Here is a 22038-nt window from a genome sequence, read left to right as displayed (position 1 = left end):
TCAGAGTAATCTAGGTTAAAATCTTAATTTGGCTGTTAAAGCCCTGTGCTAAGAGTATATTTTGAGAGGCAGCAGAGCGGGGATATTTGGGGGTCCCTGAGGCAAAGCTCTTCTGCCAGGAGCCGAACCTGACCGCTCCACAGTTCACCAGTGTCTCTGCTCCACACCTCTGAAGTCCAGTTAGTGAAATGAAGATGGTAACAGAATGTAATTGTAGTCTTGCTGGGGTGATTAAGAGAGTTGGGAAGCATCTGACCCCTAGAAAGCACTTGTTAGCCACTGGCTGTTATTATTCCTTCTAAGTTCCTGCCTTATTCTTTGTAAAATAGGAATTGCTCTTTTATCTGATGATGTTATTTTAATTTGTATATCTAAAATACTAAGAATAATTACTGACATCTATATGTTCAAAAATAGCCACTATTACTACCTAATCATAAATGTTGTAAGTTTTAAAAAGAAGCATATCCCTTAGAACCAACAGGCTGCTAGAGTGCTTTCACAATACAAAGTTATCTTCTCCTTCGGATCCATCACATGGCAAAAAGGGCCTTTGCAGGTACTCAGAAGTGCGTGAGGCACGCAGCTGGCACTTGCCCACTTACAGCTCCGTGCAGGTAGACGTCACGTCTGGGTGCTCGTGTGAGTTGCTGGAGGATGGGCAGCAGTGCTGATACTTGGTAGGCTGATTGCACTTTAGGCAAGGAGACCATTTTCCATATTGATATGATTGAGATTCTGAGTCTGAGCCAACTCATCTGCTTCCAATCGTCATACACTAGTTTATTTTACTATCTGCTAATTTGCAACATATACTGATACAGTATTTAGTGCTCTGGTATTCTCAGACTATCCTGTTGCCGTGTCCTTTGCTGAGGTCTAAATCTGTGTGTGTCAGAGGAATGCCGGAGGATGAGCAAGCCCTCGTTGGAAGGGGTTTGGCTCTTCAGCAGATTTTAAAATGATAAATTGACTTTTAAAAAGTGATATTGTCGTGGGACACTGGGCTAGTTATTTAACACCATTAAGTTACAGTTTCCTCATATTAGAACTAATACAATTTTAATAAACATCTCATAAAGTTGCCATGAAGAGCAAGCAAGAGATTACTTACTTGTAAAGTTCTTAGCACAAGGCCTAATAAATGAGAGGTGCTCCATACATATAAACTGTTTTTGAATTATTGCTTCTTATTTAAAGTTACTTAAATATTGGCTATATCAGAAATTGAGGATATAGTATTATGAACTTCCTTAGGTGGGGGCAATATTTTCATATGGTTATGTGATCCTTCCATTATAAGATACAAATATTTAGATATACCTTGGTTTCTAAAAGCATGTATCTGAAGACCTAATACTATTAGGGATTACTGGACTCTTTTAGAATATTTTGCTTAGTTAACACACCTATAATATTCAAATGACAGAACTAAACAAAAAAGAGAATATATAAATGAATGTCTATTTTGTATCTGTGTATTCAAAATGGTTAGGATTTTACATTCTCTTAATGAATGGAGGGATTTGTTCTAATAGTGTTTGTAAATAGGGTATCATGTCTGCATCTTGTATAGCAAATAACCACTAGGAAGAGAGTATGCAATGTGTTAATTATTGAAACTGTCCTACCAATTTGATTTGAAACTGTCTCATTGCTATTTGTCTCTCAATGAAATTATGGAAAAAAATAATTTGCCTTCAAATACCAAAGCCAATCTATGAAAATAAAGCCTGCAGTATCCAAAAAAATAATAATAATAATACAAATAAAAGTATGTGTCCAGAGATGGCTCAGTGGAATAAACGTTTCCCTGGCAAGCTCAAGGGCCTGAGTTCAATCCCTGGTTCTGCAAATAAACAAAAAAAAAACTGACAAAGAAAAATCAGAGGAGGGGCCAGGGAGATGGCTCAGTAGAATAAGTGCTTCCCTGGCAAGCACAAGGGCCTGAGTTCAACCCCTGGTTATGCAAAAAAAATAATAAAATAAAATAATAAAATAAAAGCACGTGTCAGAAGTCTTTGAATGGGGCCAATGAGATAGCTGAGCAGACTATGTGCCTGCTTAGGCAAGTGTGGGGACCAGGGTTCAATCGCTGGCACCACTTGCCTCACCAGCCGCAGAATCTGGGCATGGTGGCACACACCTGTAATCCCAGTGCTGGGGAGGCTGAAAACAGGAGTATCACCAAGAGTCTGAGCTGTTCAGTGAGACCCTGTACCAAATACATTCTAAAAAAATGTCATTGAATGGCATGTTTAAGTTTTATACACACATACACTCAAAGTTACTTGAAATGACCATAAAAATATAAACTGTAGTTAATGATGTAAATTATTTAAATATTTATAAGTGTTTTATATCTACAACTTATTCTGAAATGCATGAAAAATAGATTGTTTGCAGGATAAGTGCTGAAAAGTAAAATGTTAATTGTTGACTCCTGGTGGGATGTTTATGAATGTTCACTATAATTATTCTTCCAACTTCTCTGTTATGTATGGTAAATTTTATGTACAATGTGGAGAGGAAAGAGCAGCAAACATTTATTTAGGTTTTATTGTATATATAGAATTCTGTGGCACTAAACCTGCCTCAGTTAAAGCTCTTTGAGCCAGACTGAGGAAGATGAGTCTTTCTGAATGCTTGGCAAAAGCTAAAAACTAAAAGATAGTAATGTTCCAAATAAATTATGAAGCTAAGATTTTTTTCTGTGGATGAGATTTCTCTTGGAGTTGAGAACTAGTACTCAAGGTCAGCAAATTCTTCTATGTGAAACAACTTATATGGATATGCTGCTGTGTTCATTAAAATAAAAATTTCTTGTCTACAGATTCATATGCAATTTATATATCAACAGATTGCAAATAGGCTGTCATTTGAGTTCTGGAATATTTGGATGTTAGAAAGAGGGCTTCATTCTCAAGAAGGTTAGAAGCCACTGATCTAAACAAGAGTGCTCTCAGAATTCTGAAGAAAGAGCTCTTCAGCCTGCTAACATCTGGCCAGGCTTCAAGGAGAAGATGGAATCTGAGATGGGTGTTGGGAAATGGGTAGAATTTGAATTGGTTGAGAAGAGATGGAATGCATTCTAAATGAGGCAACAATAGGAACAAAGGGAGGAGAGTTTGGGAGAGTAGAAGAGACCAGATTAGCTGCAGAGGAATTGATAGCAGATAAGTTTGGAAGAATCAACTGAGCCAAACTGTAGAGGACTCTGAGTACTGGGCTAAGGAATTTGGACTTCATCCTGGAGCCAGTGGGGAAGCCAGTGAATATTTTGTGTAAAAGATTGATACAGAGAAAGTGTCTTAGGTATTAACCTGGCACCAATTCCAAGGTAGATTGCACTAGGAGAGAGATGAGCTACAGTGTGCAGGTTTGTATAATCTGCCCAGATTTTACTTATTAGGAATCTGAGCTAGTGTGACAGGAATGAGAACTAAAGAAAAAAAAAGGAAAGTAGGGATGTAACAGTCATTTAAAAAGCAAAATCAACATTTGTCATTTGTTTCTTTTACCAAAAAATGCACAATGTTATTCTAAAAGACTGTACTTGTTTTGAAACTTGGGCTTTGAAACTGACTAATATTTATTTATGTATTTATATTTGTATTTATATTTTTTTGGTGGAACCGGGCATTGAACTCAGGCCCTTGCACTTGCCAGGGAAGCACTTATTCTATCAAGCTATCTCCCCAGTCACTGAAACTGACTAATATTTCTTGTTGCTCATGTACATCATTAAGGTTAAGTTCAGTTGATATATGCAAATTGGGTTCTCATAAGGTTGCACACGGTGTGCTTTTTCTGCCGTCTTTCAAGGTGAAGAAGATGACTGTTACTTGGGTGCATAATACTCCTATATCAGGTCATAGAGGCAATCCCAGTAGAAAGAGAGGCTTTGTTTTCTAAATGGATGTTCACTAAATCAAAAAATTAATTTGATGAGAAAAAAATTAAATGGCTATGCATAATTTTTAATTAATTCAAACACACACTTTAAAAATATAAAATGTATACATTGAGAAATATTGCTATTTTCTGCTATCATGTTTTATGTAACAATTTTATTCATTCTCTTTACATATGCCTTTAGTGTCCTTTGTCCCCTTTGGAATCATTTGACACAATTTTTGAAGGCATACATTTCTACTTATGTCTTGAGAAAGACTCCTTAAGTCTGTGAGTGATGCTCTCATTGAATCTAAACCATGACAGCATGGTTGTGATTTTCATTTGTGATCTGAAGCATGACTGTATACAGAGTTTCTTTTCCAAGGGCCCTTTTAAGGTATATTTGCCACAACATCTAATATCTGTCTAAGGTTGGTTATATGTCATGACTTATTAAATCTATAATAATTTATTTACCTCTGTTTTTACTGATTTAGAGAGCCAGATCCTCTCTAAAGATACAAAGTTCCAGGATTGGTGTTTATGCTGATGATCTTTCTCCAAATAATACTTTGTTCAAAATGATACAACTGTGTTCTATGTATCCTATATATAGGATGCTTTTCAAGAACCTGTGCATAACGTCACCGATTGGTGATTTGGGAGGAATTAATTCATCTTATGATTGGGCAGTATTTTTAATGCTTGTGCAAGGTGCCTAATGGTCTGAGACTAGTATGATTTACCTTTTTAAATCAGATGCTATTCCTTTAATAAATACTGAGTTCCAGCTATGAGCCAGGCATTGTGCTAAGTTCTACAGAGGTGTTATATATCTGTGGAAGACTGTAGTTCTTACCATGAAAAATTCATCATATACATGTTAAGATGAGTAAGGTGTTAAAATATAAAATGAGGGCCAGGGAGATGGCTCAGTAGGATAAGCACTTCCCTGGCAAGTGCAAGGGCCTGAGTTCAATCCCCGATTCTGCCAAAACAACAACAACAACAACAACAACAACAACAAAAACCTCCTTTCTAAAATATAATATGAGGTAGAATTGAAGTTATAGTCTAAACTAGGCACCAGTTCTGACAGAAGTTCAAGAAAAGGTGATCAATTCTGAGTAGATGGAGAAAGATAATGAAATAAGTAAGATTTCAATTGAAATTCAAAGTATATGGCTCAGTCATGCTGAAAATTTATAAAACATTAGCCAATAGGGCAGAAGAAAACTGAAGCTCTAAGGAAGAATTAGAGATCTTAGCAGGCGAGTTTAGTTCAGGCATCTACAGGAACATGTGGTGTTTTACATGTAGCATCGGCATTTTAGTGTTACACAGTAAAGTTAGAACAACCAGGTAAGAGTGTTTTGTAATGTCCTTATATTCATATAACTTTCTAGCTTTTATGCTGATAATCATTATTTGGCAGGGATGGTCAATAAGCTAAGAGAGAGCCCTCAATATATGGTGAATGAGTAGAAACTAAATATGGGAAAATAATATAGGACCTGCTGAAGACCTCAGATCAGCAGTTCTGTGCAAATACAGATCATGAAAAGATGAATAAAGCTGTCTAAATTAGAGAGAAAAGAGGCTGAAAAGCCAGTGTAATAACTTTTACAAGAGAAGAGGTCAAAGGTAATTATGATAGTGGCTGTGATGTTAAAAAGAAATCTGTGAAAGACTACAATGGTACAAGTCATAGGCTACATTATTTATTAGCTAGCTTTCTAGTCATATAGCAAAACCCTCAGATAATCAATTTGTACTGAAAGCAGATTTCCTTTAGTTCCCAGTTTCAGAAGTTTCAGTCCACAGTTGCTTGTTTGTTGGCTTGGGCAAAGCAGCGTGTCATGTGAGGAGCACGTAGCAGAGCAGACTCGCTAATCTCATGGCTGTGGCAGGGTAGAGGGGAAGACAGAGGGGTCAGGCCCTCAACCCCCTTTGGAAGTATCCCCAGTGCTCTGCAGCTTCTCACCAGCCCCTGTCTCTTAACGGTTCCACAGCTTCCCAAGAGCATCACAGTGGGACCACACCGTCACCACTTAGATTTAGGGAGGCACTTAAGTTCCAAATGATAGCACCAAACAGTAGGGGCTAAGGAAAGAGAGGGCAGCAGAAATCAGGGTGAAGAGGAGACTTTTGGTTGACAAAACTAGTGATGTTAAGCTAGAGATGACCATTACACAAGGGGTGGATGGTGATTTAATTTGACCTGTTCGGTTTGAGCTTTAGCAGGCAAGGGGATTGCATCACTGGGATGTGAGGACTAGCTCCCATAAAAAATGTACATATAGCCAGAAAGTTAAGAGCTATCTGCATAAAGGTCATTTTTAAAAAACAATGGCAATGAAAGAAATTATTGTGAATGAAAATTCAGATGAGAAGGTGAAATTAGTGTGTTGCAGAGTAGACAAAGGAACCTGAAGAAAAAGATGTATGGAGAAAATGGAACTGCTATTGTCTTGTATTGATGAGTGATGAGAAAACTATCAAAAAGGGCCCTACTCTTCAGAAGAATTTGGAAGAACTGAAACTAAAAAAAAAACATTTGAACTGGACTGTTGCAAAAGCTTTTTAGTGAAATTATAGCTATGAAATTGATGACACAAAGGATTAAAAAGAAAGAGTAGGAGACAGATATGAAAGCAAATGTTCAGAAGACTTGGTGATGAAAGAAAACAGCTTGAGAGGTGTTATGTTTGACAGAAAGCTTTTTTTAAAAAAAATGGAGGGCTGAGGCTATAGCTCAGTGGTAGCACACTTACCTAGCACGGACGAGGCCCTGGGTTTGAGCCTCAGAAACAAAGGAAACGTGTATCAAGGGTGACCTATGTGTTTCTCTTCCTGAAATTGAAGCAGATTCTTAAGGTTGAATCATCCATGATACTGAAAATTGATAGTAGAAGTATGGAAGAAGCACCAAGTATAAAGATATTGAGACTAATTTCTGCTAAAGAGAAATAAACTCCCATGAAAATTAATTGGTGGAAAACTAGTAAATGTTGCAGAGAAAGAAAAGATTTAGTGCATTGTCAACATTACAAAATATTTGGTGAGAACCTGAGCATGAGGTATAGTTTGGGGCTTGGGGAAAGTGGAAAAGACTCAGTGAAGCGTGCTTCAGACAGTTTACAAGAGATGGAAAGGGGGAACTGGCAAGCAGCAGAAGGGAATAAAGAAAGGCTAAGCGTAAGTGAACCCAGTCAGCATACTAAGCTAAACCTATTCTGTCAGGTTTATTCATCCAGAACAAAGCTGAAAGAGAACAGAGAGAAACGGCCAGCTTTGGGATTCAGGTTTTGTAAAAAGCTCCTTTGGAAATAAGACCACACTGTGTTCTAGAGCAGAGACGAGACTTGGCTGGTTGGGCACTCCAGACTGGGCAAGCAGGGTGCAAGGAGAATGGGAAAACACATAGGACCCTGGAAATGGATTCCAGGAGGCAGCGCAGTTTCAGGCACTGCTATAACAGAGCCATTTAAAAAGCAAATCAGTGAGCATACTAAGTGAGGAAGGTATCTTCTTTCACCATAAATTTAAGTGGAGACTTGTATAGACCATTGTACCTTGGTGACGTCAGCTACAACTACCCCATGCAACTTTGAGTTAAACCTTGAATGTGTCAGCCACTCTACTACCAAGCACTCTACTGAAAATACATCTCACTGAGGCACAGAGGAGATACAGGAATCATAGTAGTAGTAGAGAGATGCCAAACTGAGTATTGAAGCCCCTGAATATTACAGTGGGTAGCAACATGAAATGGGAGACGGGACTTATGCTACATAAAGCCAAGCTGTAGTGTCGGCATTTGAGAAAAGTTGTAAAATGAGCTTAGATACCCCCTGGGAAAGGACTCCCGTTGGGCTTTCCTATGTGTCCCTTGGCGTAGTCTTCATAGCTCAGATTAGCTCCTAATCTGGTAGCCAGAATGTCTTTTGGGAGTGAATTTGCTCTAATGCCTTCTGAATTTGAAGGTAGAAATAGATTAATTAAATGTACTGAATGCTTAGCTCCTGTGATTGTCCTGTCATGTCCTTGGGCATCTCTTTGCATGACTGCAACATTCAAGGTTTAACTCAAAGTTGCATGGGGTAGTTGGATGACCCTTGTAGCTGATGTCACCAAGGTACAATGGTCTATAGCTAAGTCTCCACTTAACTTCACCTGCTTACCTCAAGGAGGGTTATAGGGAGATGGCTTTATTTTTCCTAGAATTCTTGGTCACAATTGCCATGTACTCCATCCTCCCTCTGCTAGCCTCTTTCTTCAGCAATAGCACACACTAATCATAATGACCAAAGTATCGGTTTTCTTCTGGAGTTATTTCCGTATCACCTGATTTGCTTTTGACTATCCTGAGGCATGCCCTCATGTTTGACCTTAAGCAAGTCATTTCACTATAGATTCTTCTCATTTTTTCTTTTGAAAAGATAAGCTTAAATTTAAGCTTATGATAGATTTTGATACAAGTATCTGTATCTTAAGAAATGCCTTTGGAGCTAGGGATGTAGCTTAATAGTAAAGTACTTACCATATGGAGTGCTTGGTAGTAGAGTGCCTGACATGAATGAAGCCCTGGATTCAGTCCCCAACACTGGAAAAAAATAAAAGAAAAAAAGAAATGCTTTGCTCTCTCCTAATCAAGGAGATACTGCAATGCTTTCTGAATTTGTGATAACTATAAGCTTGTGGGCTCTGGACCAAGCGCAGTGTTAAGTGTTTTACTATCATGTCTCTTCTGTTTTCCTCATGTGAGCTTATTCTGTATATAATCTCCACTAGCAGATGAGGAAGCTGAGGCACACAACACAACTTGAGTAGCTTTTTCTAGGTCCATCCTGGAAAACTAGATTGCAATGTAATTAGTAATTCCAGAGTTGATAGTCTTAACTCATTTAATCCTATTCCCTAGTATTACCACATAGGATGAAGGAGAAGGACATTTAGTCCAAGGGAAATGGAGTATTGCTAATGATACTGTTAATGAAGATGATAAATGTAGTGTTGGCTCCTTTATACAAGGTACTTTAAATGAATTCTTATGAATCTTCATTGGATGCCTGTAATGTAATGTAATAAAAATGTAAATAAAACTTTTAAAATTTTGTATAGGAGATGATTAAGACCAAAGAATTAAATTAAGTTTTAGAATATCTGTTTCTCTAACTTGAAAACCAAGCTTGAAGGCACTGATGGGTGAAAGTTTGTGGTGTATCTGAAGAGTAACAATTGTTCAGCATAGCTCAGACCTAGAGTGAATGCCAAGTAAAGGATTAGGGGGAACCAGGGAGATTTAGACTGACAAAAAGAAAATTGTGAATATTTTAAAGAGTATTATGAGTAAGTGGTTAAAGATCAGATGGAAATTGGAAATTTGGAGTAGTAGAAAAAGAGACACACTTTAATGGGAGCAAGAGAAAACACAAATGCTGTTTTCTAGTAGACCGAGGTCATGAAACAAAGAAAAAAGTATTTGGAGGCAGAGCTAGTTATTTATGAATCTTATGAATAGATGATTCATAGATTTTGCTTTTGAGACAGATGGGGCTTAGATAGAATAGATCTCAGATGTTATAGTACCTTAAAAATCTAAGACAGCACAATTTCCGCATGTGGTGTTTGTAAATTCAAAGCCTTGGAGAGGTGCTCTGTTAATGTCCTCTGTAGCCCATTGATAAACATGATTGCCCTGCTGGAGACAGCATGGTAGAATTTTGGTGGCCAGAGATTATGCTTGTCTCTTTAACTCTCTAGTGGGTGTGTGCTTGGCAATAACAAAACCAGAATTAGTTTCTATTCCATTGGCTCTCATTCAGAAACTATTTTACATCACAATAAATCACTTGTCTTTTTAGTCTCAAGTCTCTGGTGATCAAAGTATTCAATTACAGTACCTGATACAATCATGAATATCCTGGTAGTTACTTCATGTACATCCTCTTCTCTCCAACAGTGAGTCTTTATAAAAACGGAATTCATTGGGAGTCTTTCTTTCTTAGTGTATAGATGGGTATATTTGAGCAATGGCAAAAACAATAAACTTGGAACCTAAAAGAAAAAGTATCATCTTCCTTTCCTTTCTATTCTTTTTTCCTTGTTCTAGTGGGTTTCAAGTATAATTGAATGTGCCTGTTGAGAGTGAAAGTTGCACGTGACTAGTTACATCCTATGGAGGAGATCAGCCACAGATTTTAGGGGCTCAGGAACACAGTGGTTTGGTGTAGGTAAGCTTTTGCAGAATAACAGCAGAGTCCAATGTACTCCAAGGTATAGGCATTAGATTTGGCCAAGACATAGAAGTCATGGACCAGTTTCTACATACTGGCAGAATTTCTTCTGCATCTTTTCCTAACAATTAAATGTGAAATTTCTATCTGTGCTCTCCCTCCAGGTTCAGGGGACTGAACACTGCAAATATTGCAGGATGAGGTCTGTGTAGGTTTTGGTTTCTGTTCTGTCCACATTGTGTGACAGTGTCCTTCAGCTGCCCTACTCTGCTATAGAGTAGTTCTAACTATATTGAAAGTGCCATTTATTACCATTTCTTTAAGTTTGGGCCATGGAAGCTTGAATTTAAAAATTCCAAAATTAAATCTATTTTTTTTTATTTCTTTCTTTTTTTCCATAATTTTATTGAGATCCAAAATTAAATCTCATTTCTGCCACGTTGCAACTTTGGGCAACTTTCTATGCCTGTGGTTTCAATTATTGTGTTTGAAACAAGAAGACAGTATCTGACCAGGTAGTTTATGGGTGCATTCTGAGACCTACTTGTAGAGTTGTTGAAGGGTATTAATTATAATAGCTATAAACAATCTGGCACATTGTAGGCACTTAGCATAGCCTGTTTCTTTTTTATTAATTTCATTGAGAAAGAAATAGCGATGGGATAGTTTCAAAACAGGTTAGTAGGACAGTTACAATAATTAATACATTGCATATTGTTGTCTTTGTAGTAATTCATAGTACAAGATGCAGACATGATATCTTGTCTAAACACTATTATTTTTTGTCTAAACACTATTAGTACAAATCTTTCATTGAACTAAGAGAAAGTAGCTGTATATCTATCCTAATTTGCATATACAGATGCATATATATTTTTTCACTACAAAATGGTCCAGTTATATCTCCCTTTTCTGTTTAGTTTTGTCAGAGATGGGTATTCCATTGCCATTCAAATATTATAGGTGCATGAATGCAGCAAAATAATCCAATACAGTCCAGTAGTCCATAATAGTAGTGGGTTATCCATAGGACTAGCAATGTCAGAAGTTATTGACTTGGGCCTTTTACAGCTCAGCATATTAACATGGCTTTACTTTTTATACCTTGTTTTTATACTTTCTGCTGGATGGTTATCTGACAAGATCAGTCAAATCCCCTCAGGATTTATCCTGAAACCACATACCACAGTTTGTAGATCTTTTGACAGTGTCAGGCATCTGGATGAGTCACAGCCATTGCTTGACCAATTTACTCTCTGTGAAAGCTTGAGAGAATGTTTTTTCTCCATATGACTCTCCTTAGGCACACTCTGCATCATGAATCACTTTCCTCTGTGGTCCCCTAATCTCCTTGAACAGAAAATTTTAGACACTACTGAGTTACAGGATGTTACAGTACAGGTTCTCTCATCATGACCTATGTCTAGCAGACCAAATTCCAATATTTTTATCAGGATGAGGCACTCAATTCTGAGTTCAGACTTCCAGTGGTAATCTGTGTGGAAAAGACTGAAGCTGAGCCGCTGCCTCATGCACACAGGATATTATAAAAGTGCTTTTTAAGGGGGAAACTGTGTGCTGTGGAAAACTGAGGAGGAAACTTAAAAGCTGCACTAAAGTAAGGACAGCAGTTTTCAAAGAGCTATGGCCATGTAATGGCTATGAACAACAAGATCGTTAGGTTACCTGGTGGCATAGGGCAAAAAGGGAAATAGGGCTCATGTAAGAATTCATTAGCATCAACTAAGACTTCTAACCCGAAACAACCAGTGTAAAAGAAAATACTTCAGTTACAACTGCAGTCTCACTATTGTGTGGTCTCCATGAAAGCAGCACAACAGAGCGATTTCCATTAGTCTTGCTGATCATTTTCCCCAACTCATTTAAAAACCATTTAAATAATTTTCAAAGTGACTATCTGATACATATATTTATGATGCTTCTTTAAAAAGTACTCATATGCATTGGTAAAACACTTGCACTCTCAGGAGTTGCTTGAGTTTGTCCTCTGCCTGGTATTTCTAAGAAATTTGCCATGCAGAGAGAAAGAAAAGCTGTATGTTGTCAGAATGTGTTGACTTTGTGAAAGAAATGTCTCTACGTATCCTCCTTGTTTAAGCATTTATTTCACAAAACGCATTATGGTTGTCTTAAAGTATTATTGTACTCTTTCTGAAAATCTGTTAATAGGGCATGAATAACTTCAACAAAGCAAACAAGGCAAATTCCCATGACAGCACTTTGCCAGTTTATAGGGAAATAATAATAATAGCTCTTCATTAAAAAAAATCTAAAACTGGGGCCAAAAAAGGCAGATGTTCTCAGATGGTCGGGCTCATCTTTGACAGGAGCGCTATAAGGAGTAGGCTGCTGGAGAGAATCTAGACCATAAATCAAAAAGCTGGGTGTTTCTCTGGGTGAGTTTTGGAGACAGCCTCTTGATATGCAGTCTAGGGTGACCTCCAGCTTGCTGCAAAGCCCAGGCTGGTCACGACTGCACCATGCTCTTACCTGAGCCCCCAAGTGTCGAGATTACAGGTGTGTGCCACCACAATCCAGCCAAAAAGTGATTGCTAAACCCAAAGGGATTTTGTTAAAGGTCATATATATTCCATAAACTAGCATTAGTATTAGTTTTAAGTGGAAAACTGCTTCTGCTTACTAGTGTGTTTTTGGTACTAAATGTACATAAAATAATGATTAATTGGCACGCATGTATGCTTATTGATAGTAATCCATTAAATTGAAGACTTTTTGAGCCATGCTTCTGCTGCTGCTGCTGCTGCTGCTGCTGTTGCTGCTGCTGCTGCTGCTGCTGCTGATGATGATGATGATGATGATGGTGGTGGTGATATATGGGGGGGTGCATGGATGTACCTACCCTGGAGCATCACGAAAACCTATTGGTATAAAGGACAGCCATTTTTTTCTCCTTTTGCTCCATCATTTCACTGTTTGGCCAAAGAGCAGATTTTTTCCTAAACATTTCAGGAAATGATTTCATATCACCATATGTACGCTTTGAGAGCTATGACTTATTAGTAAGCAAGTTAACAAATATATAATAATATAGCAGTTACTTTCCATTGAAAATGTTGCTTCGGGCTGGCCAAATAGCTCAGCAGATTGAAGCACCTGCAAGCAGGCACAGGGACTGGGGTTCCATCCCAAGGCCTGTCATGCCAGCCCTACCCCCAGTGCATGCTGAGGCAGCAAATGAGATTGGTTGTGGTGGTACGTGCCTGTAATCCCAATACTTGGGAGGCTAAAAACAGGAGGATCACTACAAGTCTGATCTAGTAGTAAGACCCCAAACACCCTGTATACCCTTCCCTAAAATACAGAAAAAAAAAAATATATTTTTTTTTTTATTTGGGGCCAGGAGATAGAGATACCTCAGTGGCACATGTGCATGCCTGGCAAGCACAGGTTCTGAGTTCAACCTCTACTACCAGAAAAAGGGCTGGTCAAATAGCTCAGGAGATTAAAGCACCTGCAAGCAGGTGCAGGGGCCAGGGGTTCCATCCCCGGGTCTGCCGTGCCAGCCCTGTCCCTGAGGTATGCTGAGATGGCAATTGAGACGGGGCATGGTGGTGCGTGCCTGTAATTTCAGCTCTTGGGAGGCTGAAAATAAGTGGGTCACTATGAGTCCAGTCTAGCAGTGAGACCCTGAACACCATGTAGACCCTTCCCTAAAATACAAAAAGAAAGAAAGAGAGGCGGGGGGGAGAAAGACAGTGAGGCTTCACAATAATGGGTCACTCTCTCAGAGAGAAAAAAAAGGGAATGCTTTCTCAGAAAAGATTCTATGAAGAGTAGTAATCCAATTTATGTTCAATGAGAAGATTGTTTTTTAACATTAATTTCTTGTCACTATTTTTATGACTGTATTACTTTACCAATAATGATTAATATGAAATATGTTTATTTTATAGTTAAAACAGAGCCAATGAGCAGCAGTGAAATAGCTTCAACAACAGCAGACGGGTCTGCAGACAATTTCTCAGGTTCAGGTAAGGAATAGATCTTACATTTTTACATTAATACTAGATATTATTTTTCCTACTTTTTAAATATAAGTATGTATGTATGTGTATATATGTGTACATGTTGAGTGTATATATTTATTTATGATATAGTTTTGTTCAGAATTACATCTGAAAAATTCTGATTTTTCATTTAATTTTATGAAATCTTTGCCAATCATATTGGTGTTGAAAGGGTGTTTGTTCTCATTGAGAACATTGTTTTTTATTCTAATGATTCCATTCTTTTTTCTCTCTTTTGTATAATTTTTGCAATCTTGCCAATTTAAATTAGGTGTTCTTTTTGTTTGTTTTGTTTTGTTTTTGTGGAACCGGGGATTGAACTTAGGCCCTTGTGCTTGCCAGGCAAGCACTTATTCTATGGAGCTATCTCCCTGGCCCCTAAATTAGGTTTTTATACCTTCTTCTTTTTTTTAATACCCTCTAAGACTTACTGAGACATTGTCTAAGTAGTTCTTATGCAAACTAGATCTAACTTAAATAGTCTCTGTGAAGCAGCATTAAATTATGATAGTTTATCTTTTTGACATTTGGAAAACATGTCTCTGGTAAACAAAAGATCCAAGTTTCACATTTGTCATAATGAAATTACTTATAAAAAAGCAATGATAAGCCGGGGAAATAGCTTAATAGAATAAGTGCTTGCCTGGCAAGTGCAAGGGCCTGAGTTCAATCCCTGGGTCTGCGAAAGAAAAAATAGAAAGAAAAGAAAAAGAAAGAAAGAAAGAAAGAAAGAAAGAAAGAAAGAAAGAAAGAAAGAAAGAAAGAAAGAAAGAAAGAAAGAGATGATAAAAAAAGAAAGTGATGACAATAATGAAATATCTAAGAGAACCTGACTATATATTTGCCAAGTTACCCAGCCTGGGCTACTTCATTTGAAATTATTTGAATCAGAGATAATTCTGAAATTTTTAGTCATTTTCATATTATCTGCTATATTTGTAAGACCTCTCAAGATGAAGTGCAATACTTTCATGAATTAGGTCTGTATAATCTAGCTCTTAGCATCATTTATTTACTGTACACCACAACTAAAAAAGAATTATACGTAGACTTAAACTTAAATACAAATGCATAACTTAGATATTAATGATACAAAACATGGTTTCTAGCATTGTATGTATTTACAAGTTTCATTGGATAGATGAGTGATTTAATGGGAAAGGTGAAGAAGTGAATCAGGAAAGAGAAAAAGGTCTTATAAATATAAATAGATGCTGTGGGAAGGAGAAAAAAAGAGAAGATCCACTAGAGAAAGAGGAGTGACACTGAGAAGTGAGGGTGGCTTCGTGCCCCTAATACAAGCTTCTTGGAGGCAGAGGTTAAAGCCCAGGCCCAATAGAATACCTGCGGAAGGAAAGCCCCCGATGGCACAGCAGCAACTTCAGTCCAGAGCAGAAGTAGATCTGCCTAGAAAAGGACTAACACACTGAAACACTGCAGTGGAAAGCAGTGCAGTAGAGCTTAAAGTGAAGGGTAACATCTTATGGAATTGCTATCTGATTCTTCTGTTGAGCCCCTCTATGACCTCCATTTGTCTCTGAGTGAAAGCTGAATTCTTACAAAAGCCTGCAAGTCCCATTGCCATCTGGCTGCAGTGACTACGTTGCTGCCTGCCTCCCTCCTTTGCCATGATTCCCCCAACTTCTGGACATGCCACAAGCCTGTGCCTGGACACTGGCAGTCTCTTCACTCCTCCACCCAGGGCTGGCCTGCCTCTATCTGGGCTTTTGCATCCATGCTCAGATCTCTCCTATTCATGGACACATCCTTGCTGGACAAATTAGCCAGTGAAAAAATGAGTGATGGCTTCTACTTGTGCCTCTGAAGTGACACAAAATGAGACCAGTAGTAGACTCATGAGCTTGAACAGAGGGACGAGATTAAAATAGATGCTGTGGGTTGTAGGCAAAAACAAGGCTGCTTCGAAATAGGAAGAAGATTGATCGTAAAGGTCCAAACAAGGCTGGAGATACAAAATATGAAGCCTTTACGGTAGCATGTTCTCTTCCTACAAGGGCTTAAGAGCCCAGGTAAAATGATTTGGCTTGATTCAAGATTGAAGACTTGCCAGGAAGGATGTAGGAGAAAGTGGAAGGAAGAGAATTGTTTGAAATAATTCTTCATGCATCTACTATGGATGTGGAAGATGGGTTAATAACTCGAGAGGAAATAACAACGTTAGAGATCCCAAATGTCTTGATAAGATAACAGAACATATGCAATAGGAATAAAGGAATAAAAATTCTAGAAAATTCATTAACCTCAAGAATCCAGCGGTCTACAGCCATGTTTTCCCAGTCATTCTCTACACTTCCCTTCCTTAGGCAGTTTTCCCAGTCATTCTCTACACTTCCCTTCCTTAGACAGCATCACTACTTTGCGAGTATTTTTCAGTGTATCTCTGTGCTAAGATATGGCCTGTGAGAAGAGACACTCTGTTTTTCTTCTCCACACTTAAAGTGCTCATGTCCACCGAGGACATAGATGCTGGGTGAAGCTTTGCCTGAGTGAAGGAACTGGTCACTATGCCTGAGGCTTGAGACCATGGAATGGGAAACAGAGGGTCAGGGTGTGGCTAGAGCCCAGTGATTGAAGCAGGAGGCCAAGTTAGAATGAGAAAATTTTAGGCTGTGTAACACAGGATAGTATTGGGTCTTATCAGAAAACCCAGCAAAGTAGTAAGTTTTTGATAAATGCAAGACTGTTCAAGGGTCAGGATCACCAATACAAGAGCTAAAGAGCTCTCATGAACCCCCCTAAAAGGAGAGACTTTATAGGAGAGCAGAAGTCCCAGGCTCTGAGGCAGTACAAATGAAAATGTGTTTTCTGGGATTTTTTAAAAAATATATTTAGTACAGGGTCTATAGGGTCTGACTACACAGATCAGACTTGTAGTGGTCCTTCCTGTTTTTCAGCCTCCCAAGTGCTGGGATTACTGGTGCAAGCCACCATGCCCAGTCTCATTTGTGCCCCAGGGGCGGCGCCAGAATGGCAGACCAGAGATTGAACCCCAGCCCCTGTGTCTGCCAAAGTAGGTGCTTTAATCCACTGAGATATCTGGCTGGCCTCTGGTATCTTTTTGATACCTGGGCTCTGGCATGATATGCAGCTTCCGCTTTAAAAAGATGACAGGAAAAAAATAGACTTGGAAAAGAACTTAGATGAAGGAGATAGGATTGTTGTAAAGTGGCTAAAATGCAAAAGGATCTTGTTTTCCACAGATTGACTGTCTGTGTTGGACACAGGGAATAATTGGGTGGACTGAGGAGTCGAGGCAGATAGAGGAAGCATAGAATGCCATGGATATGATTTTTTTAACTGTCTTTTATATTTTCCCTACTTTTTATTTCCTCTAAATGAGTAAAGGTACAAAAAGATAAGATATATTGGAATGACTGTTAACAGGGCTTTGTTATATAAAAGAAGAAAGTCTCTAAATCTTTAACTCTCAAATTGATATTTATCTTTGTGGCTATCGTCTTTATTTCCTTTATTCTATGATGGCTTAAAAATTCATATGCACTTAAAATACCCATCCCAGCAGTTCTTGGTGTCTTTGACAAAGAGACAGCAAGGAAAAGAAATAGGTTCACTCTGATGTTAGTAACAGTAGCTCCACTTCTGTCTTTAAAGGACTCTTAGTATCCAGAAGCACTAAGAGGCCATGAAGCTCACTCTGCTCCAGAAAATCCCTTAGGTATCTGCTTTTGGAAAGCTAGTTGATTTTCCAAGGCTTATGGCTAAATTAAAATTGTAAGATTGTTTATCATTTTCCCGTAAAATTTTGTTCCTTCACTTTTACCAGTGAAAAGCAATGTTCTAAGAACCACAAGGACTAATAATGTGTTCATGCTGTCTTTGCAATTTGTTGTTATGAAATACCATCTCAGTTGTTGTTACTGATCATACAAAACTGAGGTCTGGTGCTGTTTGAAAATAGGAACAGGAACACTTTTCTTTAGGGGAAGAGATGTCTATGTGACAAATATTGTTTCTTTATTTTTTTAATTGGTCATTAAAAACAATGTGCTCGTTCTGACTCACACATCCTACAGGTATTTATTGAGCCCCTACCCCAAGGAAGGCAGTGTTCTACTGAGTGGGAATACAGCAGTAAAAGGTAGACAAGTCTCTGGCTCCATGCGGCGTTCATTCTTACAGAAGGAATAAATAATACATGAGTCATACTCAGGCTTAGTGTATATAATAGGCCATGAAGAGTGCTGTGAATAAAATAAAATCTGATGAAAATGCACATTGGAAGACCAGAGGGGTCTCTGCGGAGGTGAGGTCTCTGAGAAGAGGTCATCTGTGCAGAACTCCCGGTGAAGTGAGGCGAAAGTTTGGCTCGAGGATCATGGAAAGCTTGGAGTGCAGGGCAAGCCAGATTGTGGCACGATCTACCTTCTGCATTTAACACTGTTAGTTGTACGGAGAGAAGGATAGAAGGGCTGCGTGGAATGAGGGAGGCCAGTATTTCCCTGGCTCAATAGAGTGGTGACTATGTTAGTTCACATCTCCCTAGAAAAATCACCAAGGCAGGAATAAATGCTCCAGAATTATGTTAGGGGAAAGGAGGAGATGAAATGGGAAAGGAAGGAACGTTAAGTTTAGGTGGGGAATTCTGACACTGCCTTGCATTCTAATAACTTTTTACTGAGCCCACCCATAAGAGCCGTAGGCCTCTCAGGAGCGAGGCTGCTTTCCTAGCCCAGTGTATCTTCACTCGTGGGAAGCAGACCTTCTGAAGGTGGTCTTTGCCAGGAAGATAGCTCAGCAGCATAAGTGCCTGCCTGCTAAGCACAAGATCCTGAGTTCGATCCCTGGTACAAAAAAAAAAAAAAAAAAAAAAAAACCCAGACTACTGAAGGTGGCCTTCCTGAGTCTGCACAGACACATTTCAGAGAAAAAAAAATGCAACAACTGAAAAGAAATGTGAAAAAATATGAAAATATTGGTTGTTTGTGCCCAACGCTTTGTGCCATGTGTAATTTAAAGTTTGCAAATGATGGATGACTGTTTTATCTACCTTCATAGCTGTTCTTGGTCATTCCCTTTGCCTCAGGTTATTCTGGTCCCCAGAAACTAAAATTAATCTGGATTCTTGTACTACTGATTAAAAGAACGTGTTATATTATTAATGAGAAAAGCAGTTGAAGTGTAATATTGCAAGGTTATTCACTTCAGGCCATGCAGGGTGCTGGGAATTGGATTTAGAGAAATCTCAAAAACTAAGGCTTCATTGAATACCAGTTGAAATATTCAATAATTCTAGATGCACTTAAGTACATAGCAGCAAGATCACATCATACGTTCTTCATGTTTATGAAGAATACTACTTACTCAGACTACTTAAGGAATACTACTTAAGGAATACTACTTACTCAGACTGGGATATAGTTCAGTGGCACAGCATTTGCCTGGCAAGCTCAAAGACCTGAATTCAATTCCTGTAACCAAGAAAAAAGGAATACTACCTACTCTAGCTTATAGTGATAAATAGCTGGGTCAGGTCTGCTGATATGTTTTTGAAGTACATCAAATAATTGAACCAGTCTTTAAGTAACTTGGGTCTTTAAAAAAATCTGCTTTGTGACCTGACCTAAATCTCATTTTATTATTGCTCAAGTATTAATTTTTAATAACTTACCACGTGCCAGGCCTTATCAGTTGCTGAGAAAACAAGTGTGAATAAGAAGTTCCTGGTCCCAGATCCGCATGGCTGGCAGAGGGCCTAACGTTTATGCACCTCATGCCCATAATGCAGCTTGGCAAGTGCCTCATTGCCAGTGTTTGCAGCATTCCAAGAAAATACAGAGAAAGGAAAAATTACTCAAAAAGCAAATGATGAAAAGATATTTTAGTCTTGATGGTGGAGTGTTTGTCAAGCAGAGGAAAGAAGATCATTAGAAGAAAGAAAGGCAGAGTATAAAAGGCAACCAAGAAGCACATAAGAATTCATGACCTGAAGTCATGTGGAGGAGACCCAAAATCCAGGAAGGCTGCATAATAATAAACCCAGAAAAGAGCTAAAGCTTGTGTCTCTTTGTGTACTCTTCTGAGGAATTTGGATTTTTTCTTAGGGACAATGTGACCGGTAGAAAGATTGGGAACTGGAGGATGGATATGAAGAGGTTTCCACTTGGGACAGATGTGTCATGGTGGTGGAGGTGGTGGAGCGCTGGTGTCCATCCCTGAGTGGCCCCAGGGAGAGTGGCAACGTAGCTCCTGCAGGTGTGAAGTCCTGAGCTAGGACTGGAGTCCCACGAGGAGGGGCAGCCTGAGCAGGCAGTGGATGGACCAATAGGCTGTGCCTGGATTGGGATGAGGTCCTGAAATGGAGGCAATGAGATGACTGTTATGTTTTTAGTTTCTGGTTAGGGGTCAGAGGATGGTATGCTTCAGTGGAAGAATTGAGGAAACCTGGGTTCAAATACCAGCATTTTGATTTATTTGTGTGAGTTCATTACTTCTGTCAGCCCTGAGTTGCTCATGCATAGAATGGAAGTAGAGAATTTTACATCTTTAAACATTTTGCTGAACACATATTGGATGTTACCTGCTGGGCAGAATTAAAAACACAGAAAGAAGATCAAGCTTTGGGGCAAAGATAGTGGGAATCTGAGAAAATAAACACAAATTAACTCAAATATTACAACTAGTTTATATCAATTCTCATTTAGTTCTCACAACAATCAGATAAAGTATAGCTAATGTTGCTGCGATAATTTTATAGAACACACAAAGAACCTTAGAGAAGAGTTGGGATTCAAGTTTGAACTAAAAATGAAATTTTGATCCCAGATTCTGAGTTTAATTATCTTACTCGATAACCCCTCAAACTTTTTGGAGAGACAGATAGATAGATAGATAGATAGATAGATAGATAGATAGATAGATAGATAGATAGATAGAAAAATACATATAATTAAATCCCAGCTGCACAGTATTTACCTTATCCTTTGTAATAAATATCCCTGATATCTTCTATTACTTTTTGTTTGTAAAAGTTGCTGGGCACAACCTATTAATTTGAATTCATGAACTTTTCATGAACAATAATCCATAATTTGAAAAACATAGAGATAGAGTTAGAAAAGAATAAATGGAATCCTGTGGTTTCCATGATTAGCAGCATTGCATTGTTTGATTTTCAAACATTTATTTTAACGGTGACTCTCTAAGGAATGTATTCTCTTCCCTAACTCTAACTCACTGGATAAATTTCTATGGCCCATGGCCTGTTTCTGGGGTTTAAAACAGGGAGTAGAGGAGGCTTGGCAAGTGGTGGTCCTCGTTCTGTGTCCACTCACTCATCCTTGCCTTCTGCAAACCATAGTATAGATCCCATCCTGCCATGGCTACGTGCATGTCACCCTTCTCACAAGATAAACACAAAACTTGTTCCTGCACATCTACATCTGCAGCAAGGAGCACAGAACTTGGAACCGGATAGTGACAGTATCTACATAGTGCCAAGAGGATACCAGCTGGATTGTTTTGCCATTACTGCCAAGCTGACAACCAGATGGTGTACGTCTGGCAGCTTGCAAGAACAGGACTGATCTAGACTTATTCCATTGTCTCTGGATTAAGCCCTATTTATTTTACTCAGAAAGGATTGTAAATGGATTTTGAGATTCTAGGCTGACTCTACTACTATTCTCCAGAACAAAAGCTAGACAACTAAACATGAAAAACATATGTGCATTGACATGACCATAACATAAAGAAATACATTAAAATTTGAGTGCATGGAACTTTATGAAAGGGTTTAAGGCAAAATATAACCTTACTCATTTAATGTAGACGCACAGGCTCAGGTCTTCACCTGGATGACTAGTATTAGACAT

The 22038-nt window shown here is 38.5% G+C and overlaps 1 protein-coding gene across 4 annotated transcripts in view; it reads left to right on the top strand.

Moving 5' to 3' along the window:
- Eya1 (EYA transcriptional coactivator and phosphatase 1) overlaps window positions 1–22038 on the top strand; it is a 163423-nt gene that overhangs the window by 15191 nt on the left and 126194 nt on the right. For all 4 annotated transcript variants that reach the window (XM_023722405.1, XM_023722403.1, XM_023722401.1 and 1 more), the window contains one exon: window positions 14072–14149. In XM_023722405.1, coding sequence (XP_023578173.1) covers window positions 14072–14149 — 78 coding nt within the window. The remainder of the gene's footprint in view (window positions 1–14071; window positions 14150–22038) is intronic.

Source organism: Octodon degus, unplaced genomic scaffold (assembly GCF_000260255.1).
Source record: "Octodon degus isolate 3935 unplaced genomic scaffold, OctDeg1.0 scaffold00091, whole genome shotgun sequence".
Lineage (NCBI taxonomy): Eukaryota > Metazoa > Chordata > Mammalia > Rodentia > Octodontidae > Octodon > Octodon degus.
Note: the sequence above shows the minus strand (reverse complement) of the source record. Positions and strands in the feature narration are given on the sequence as shown.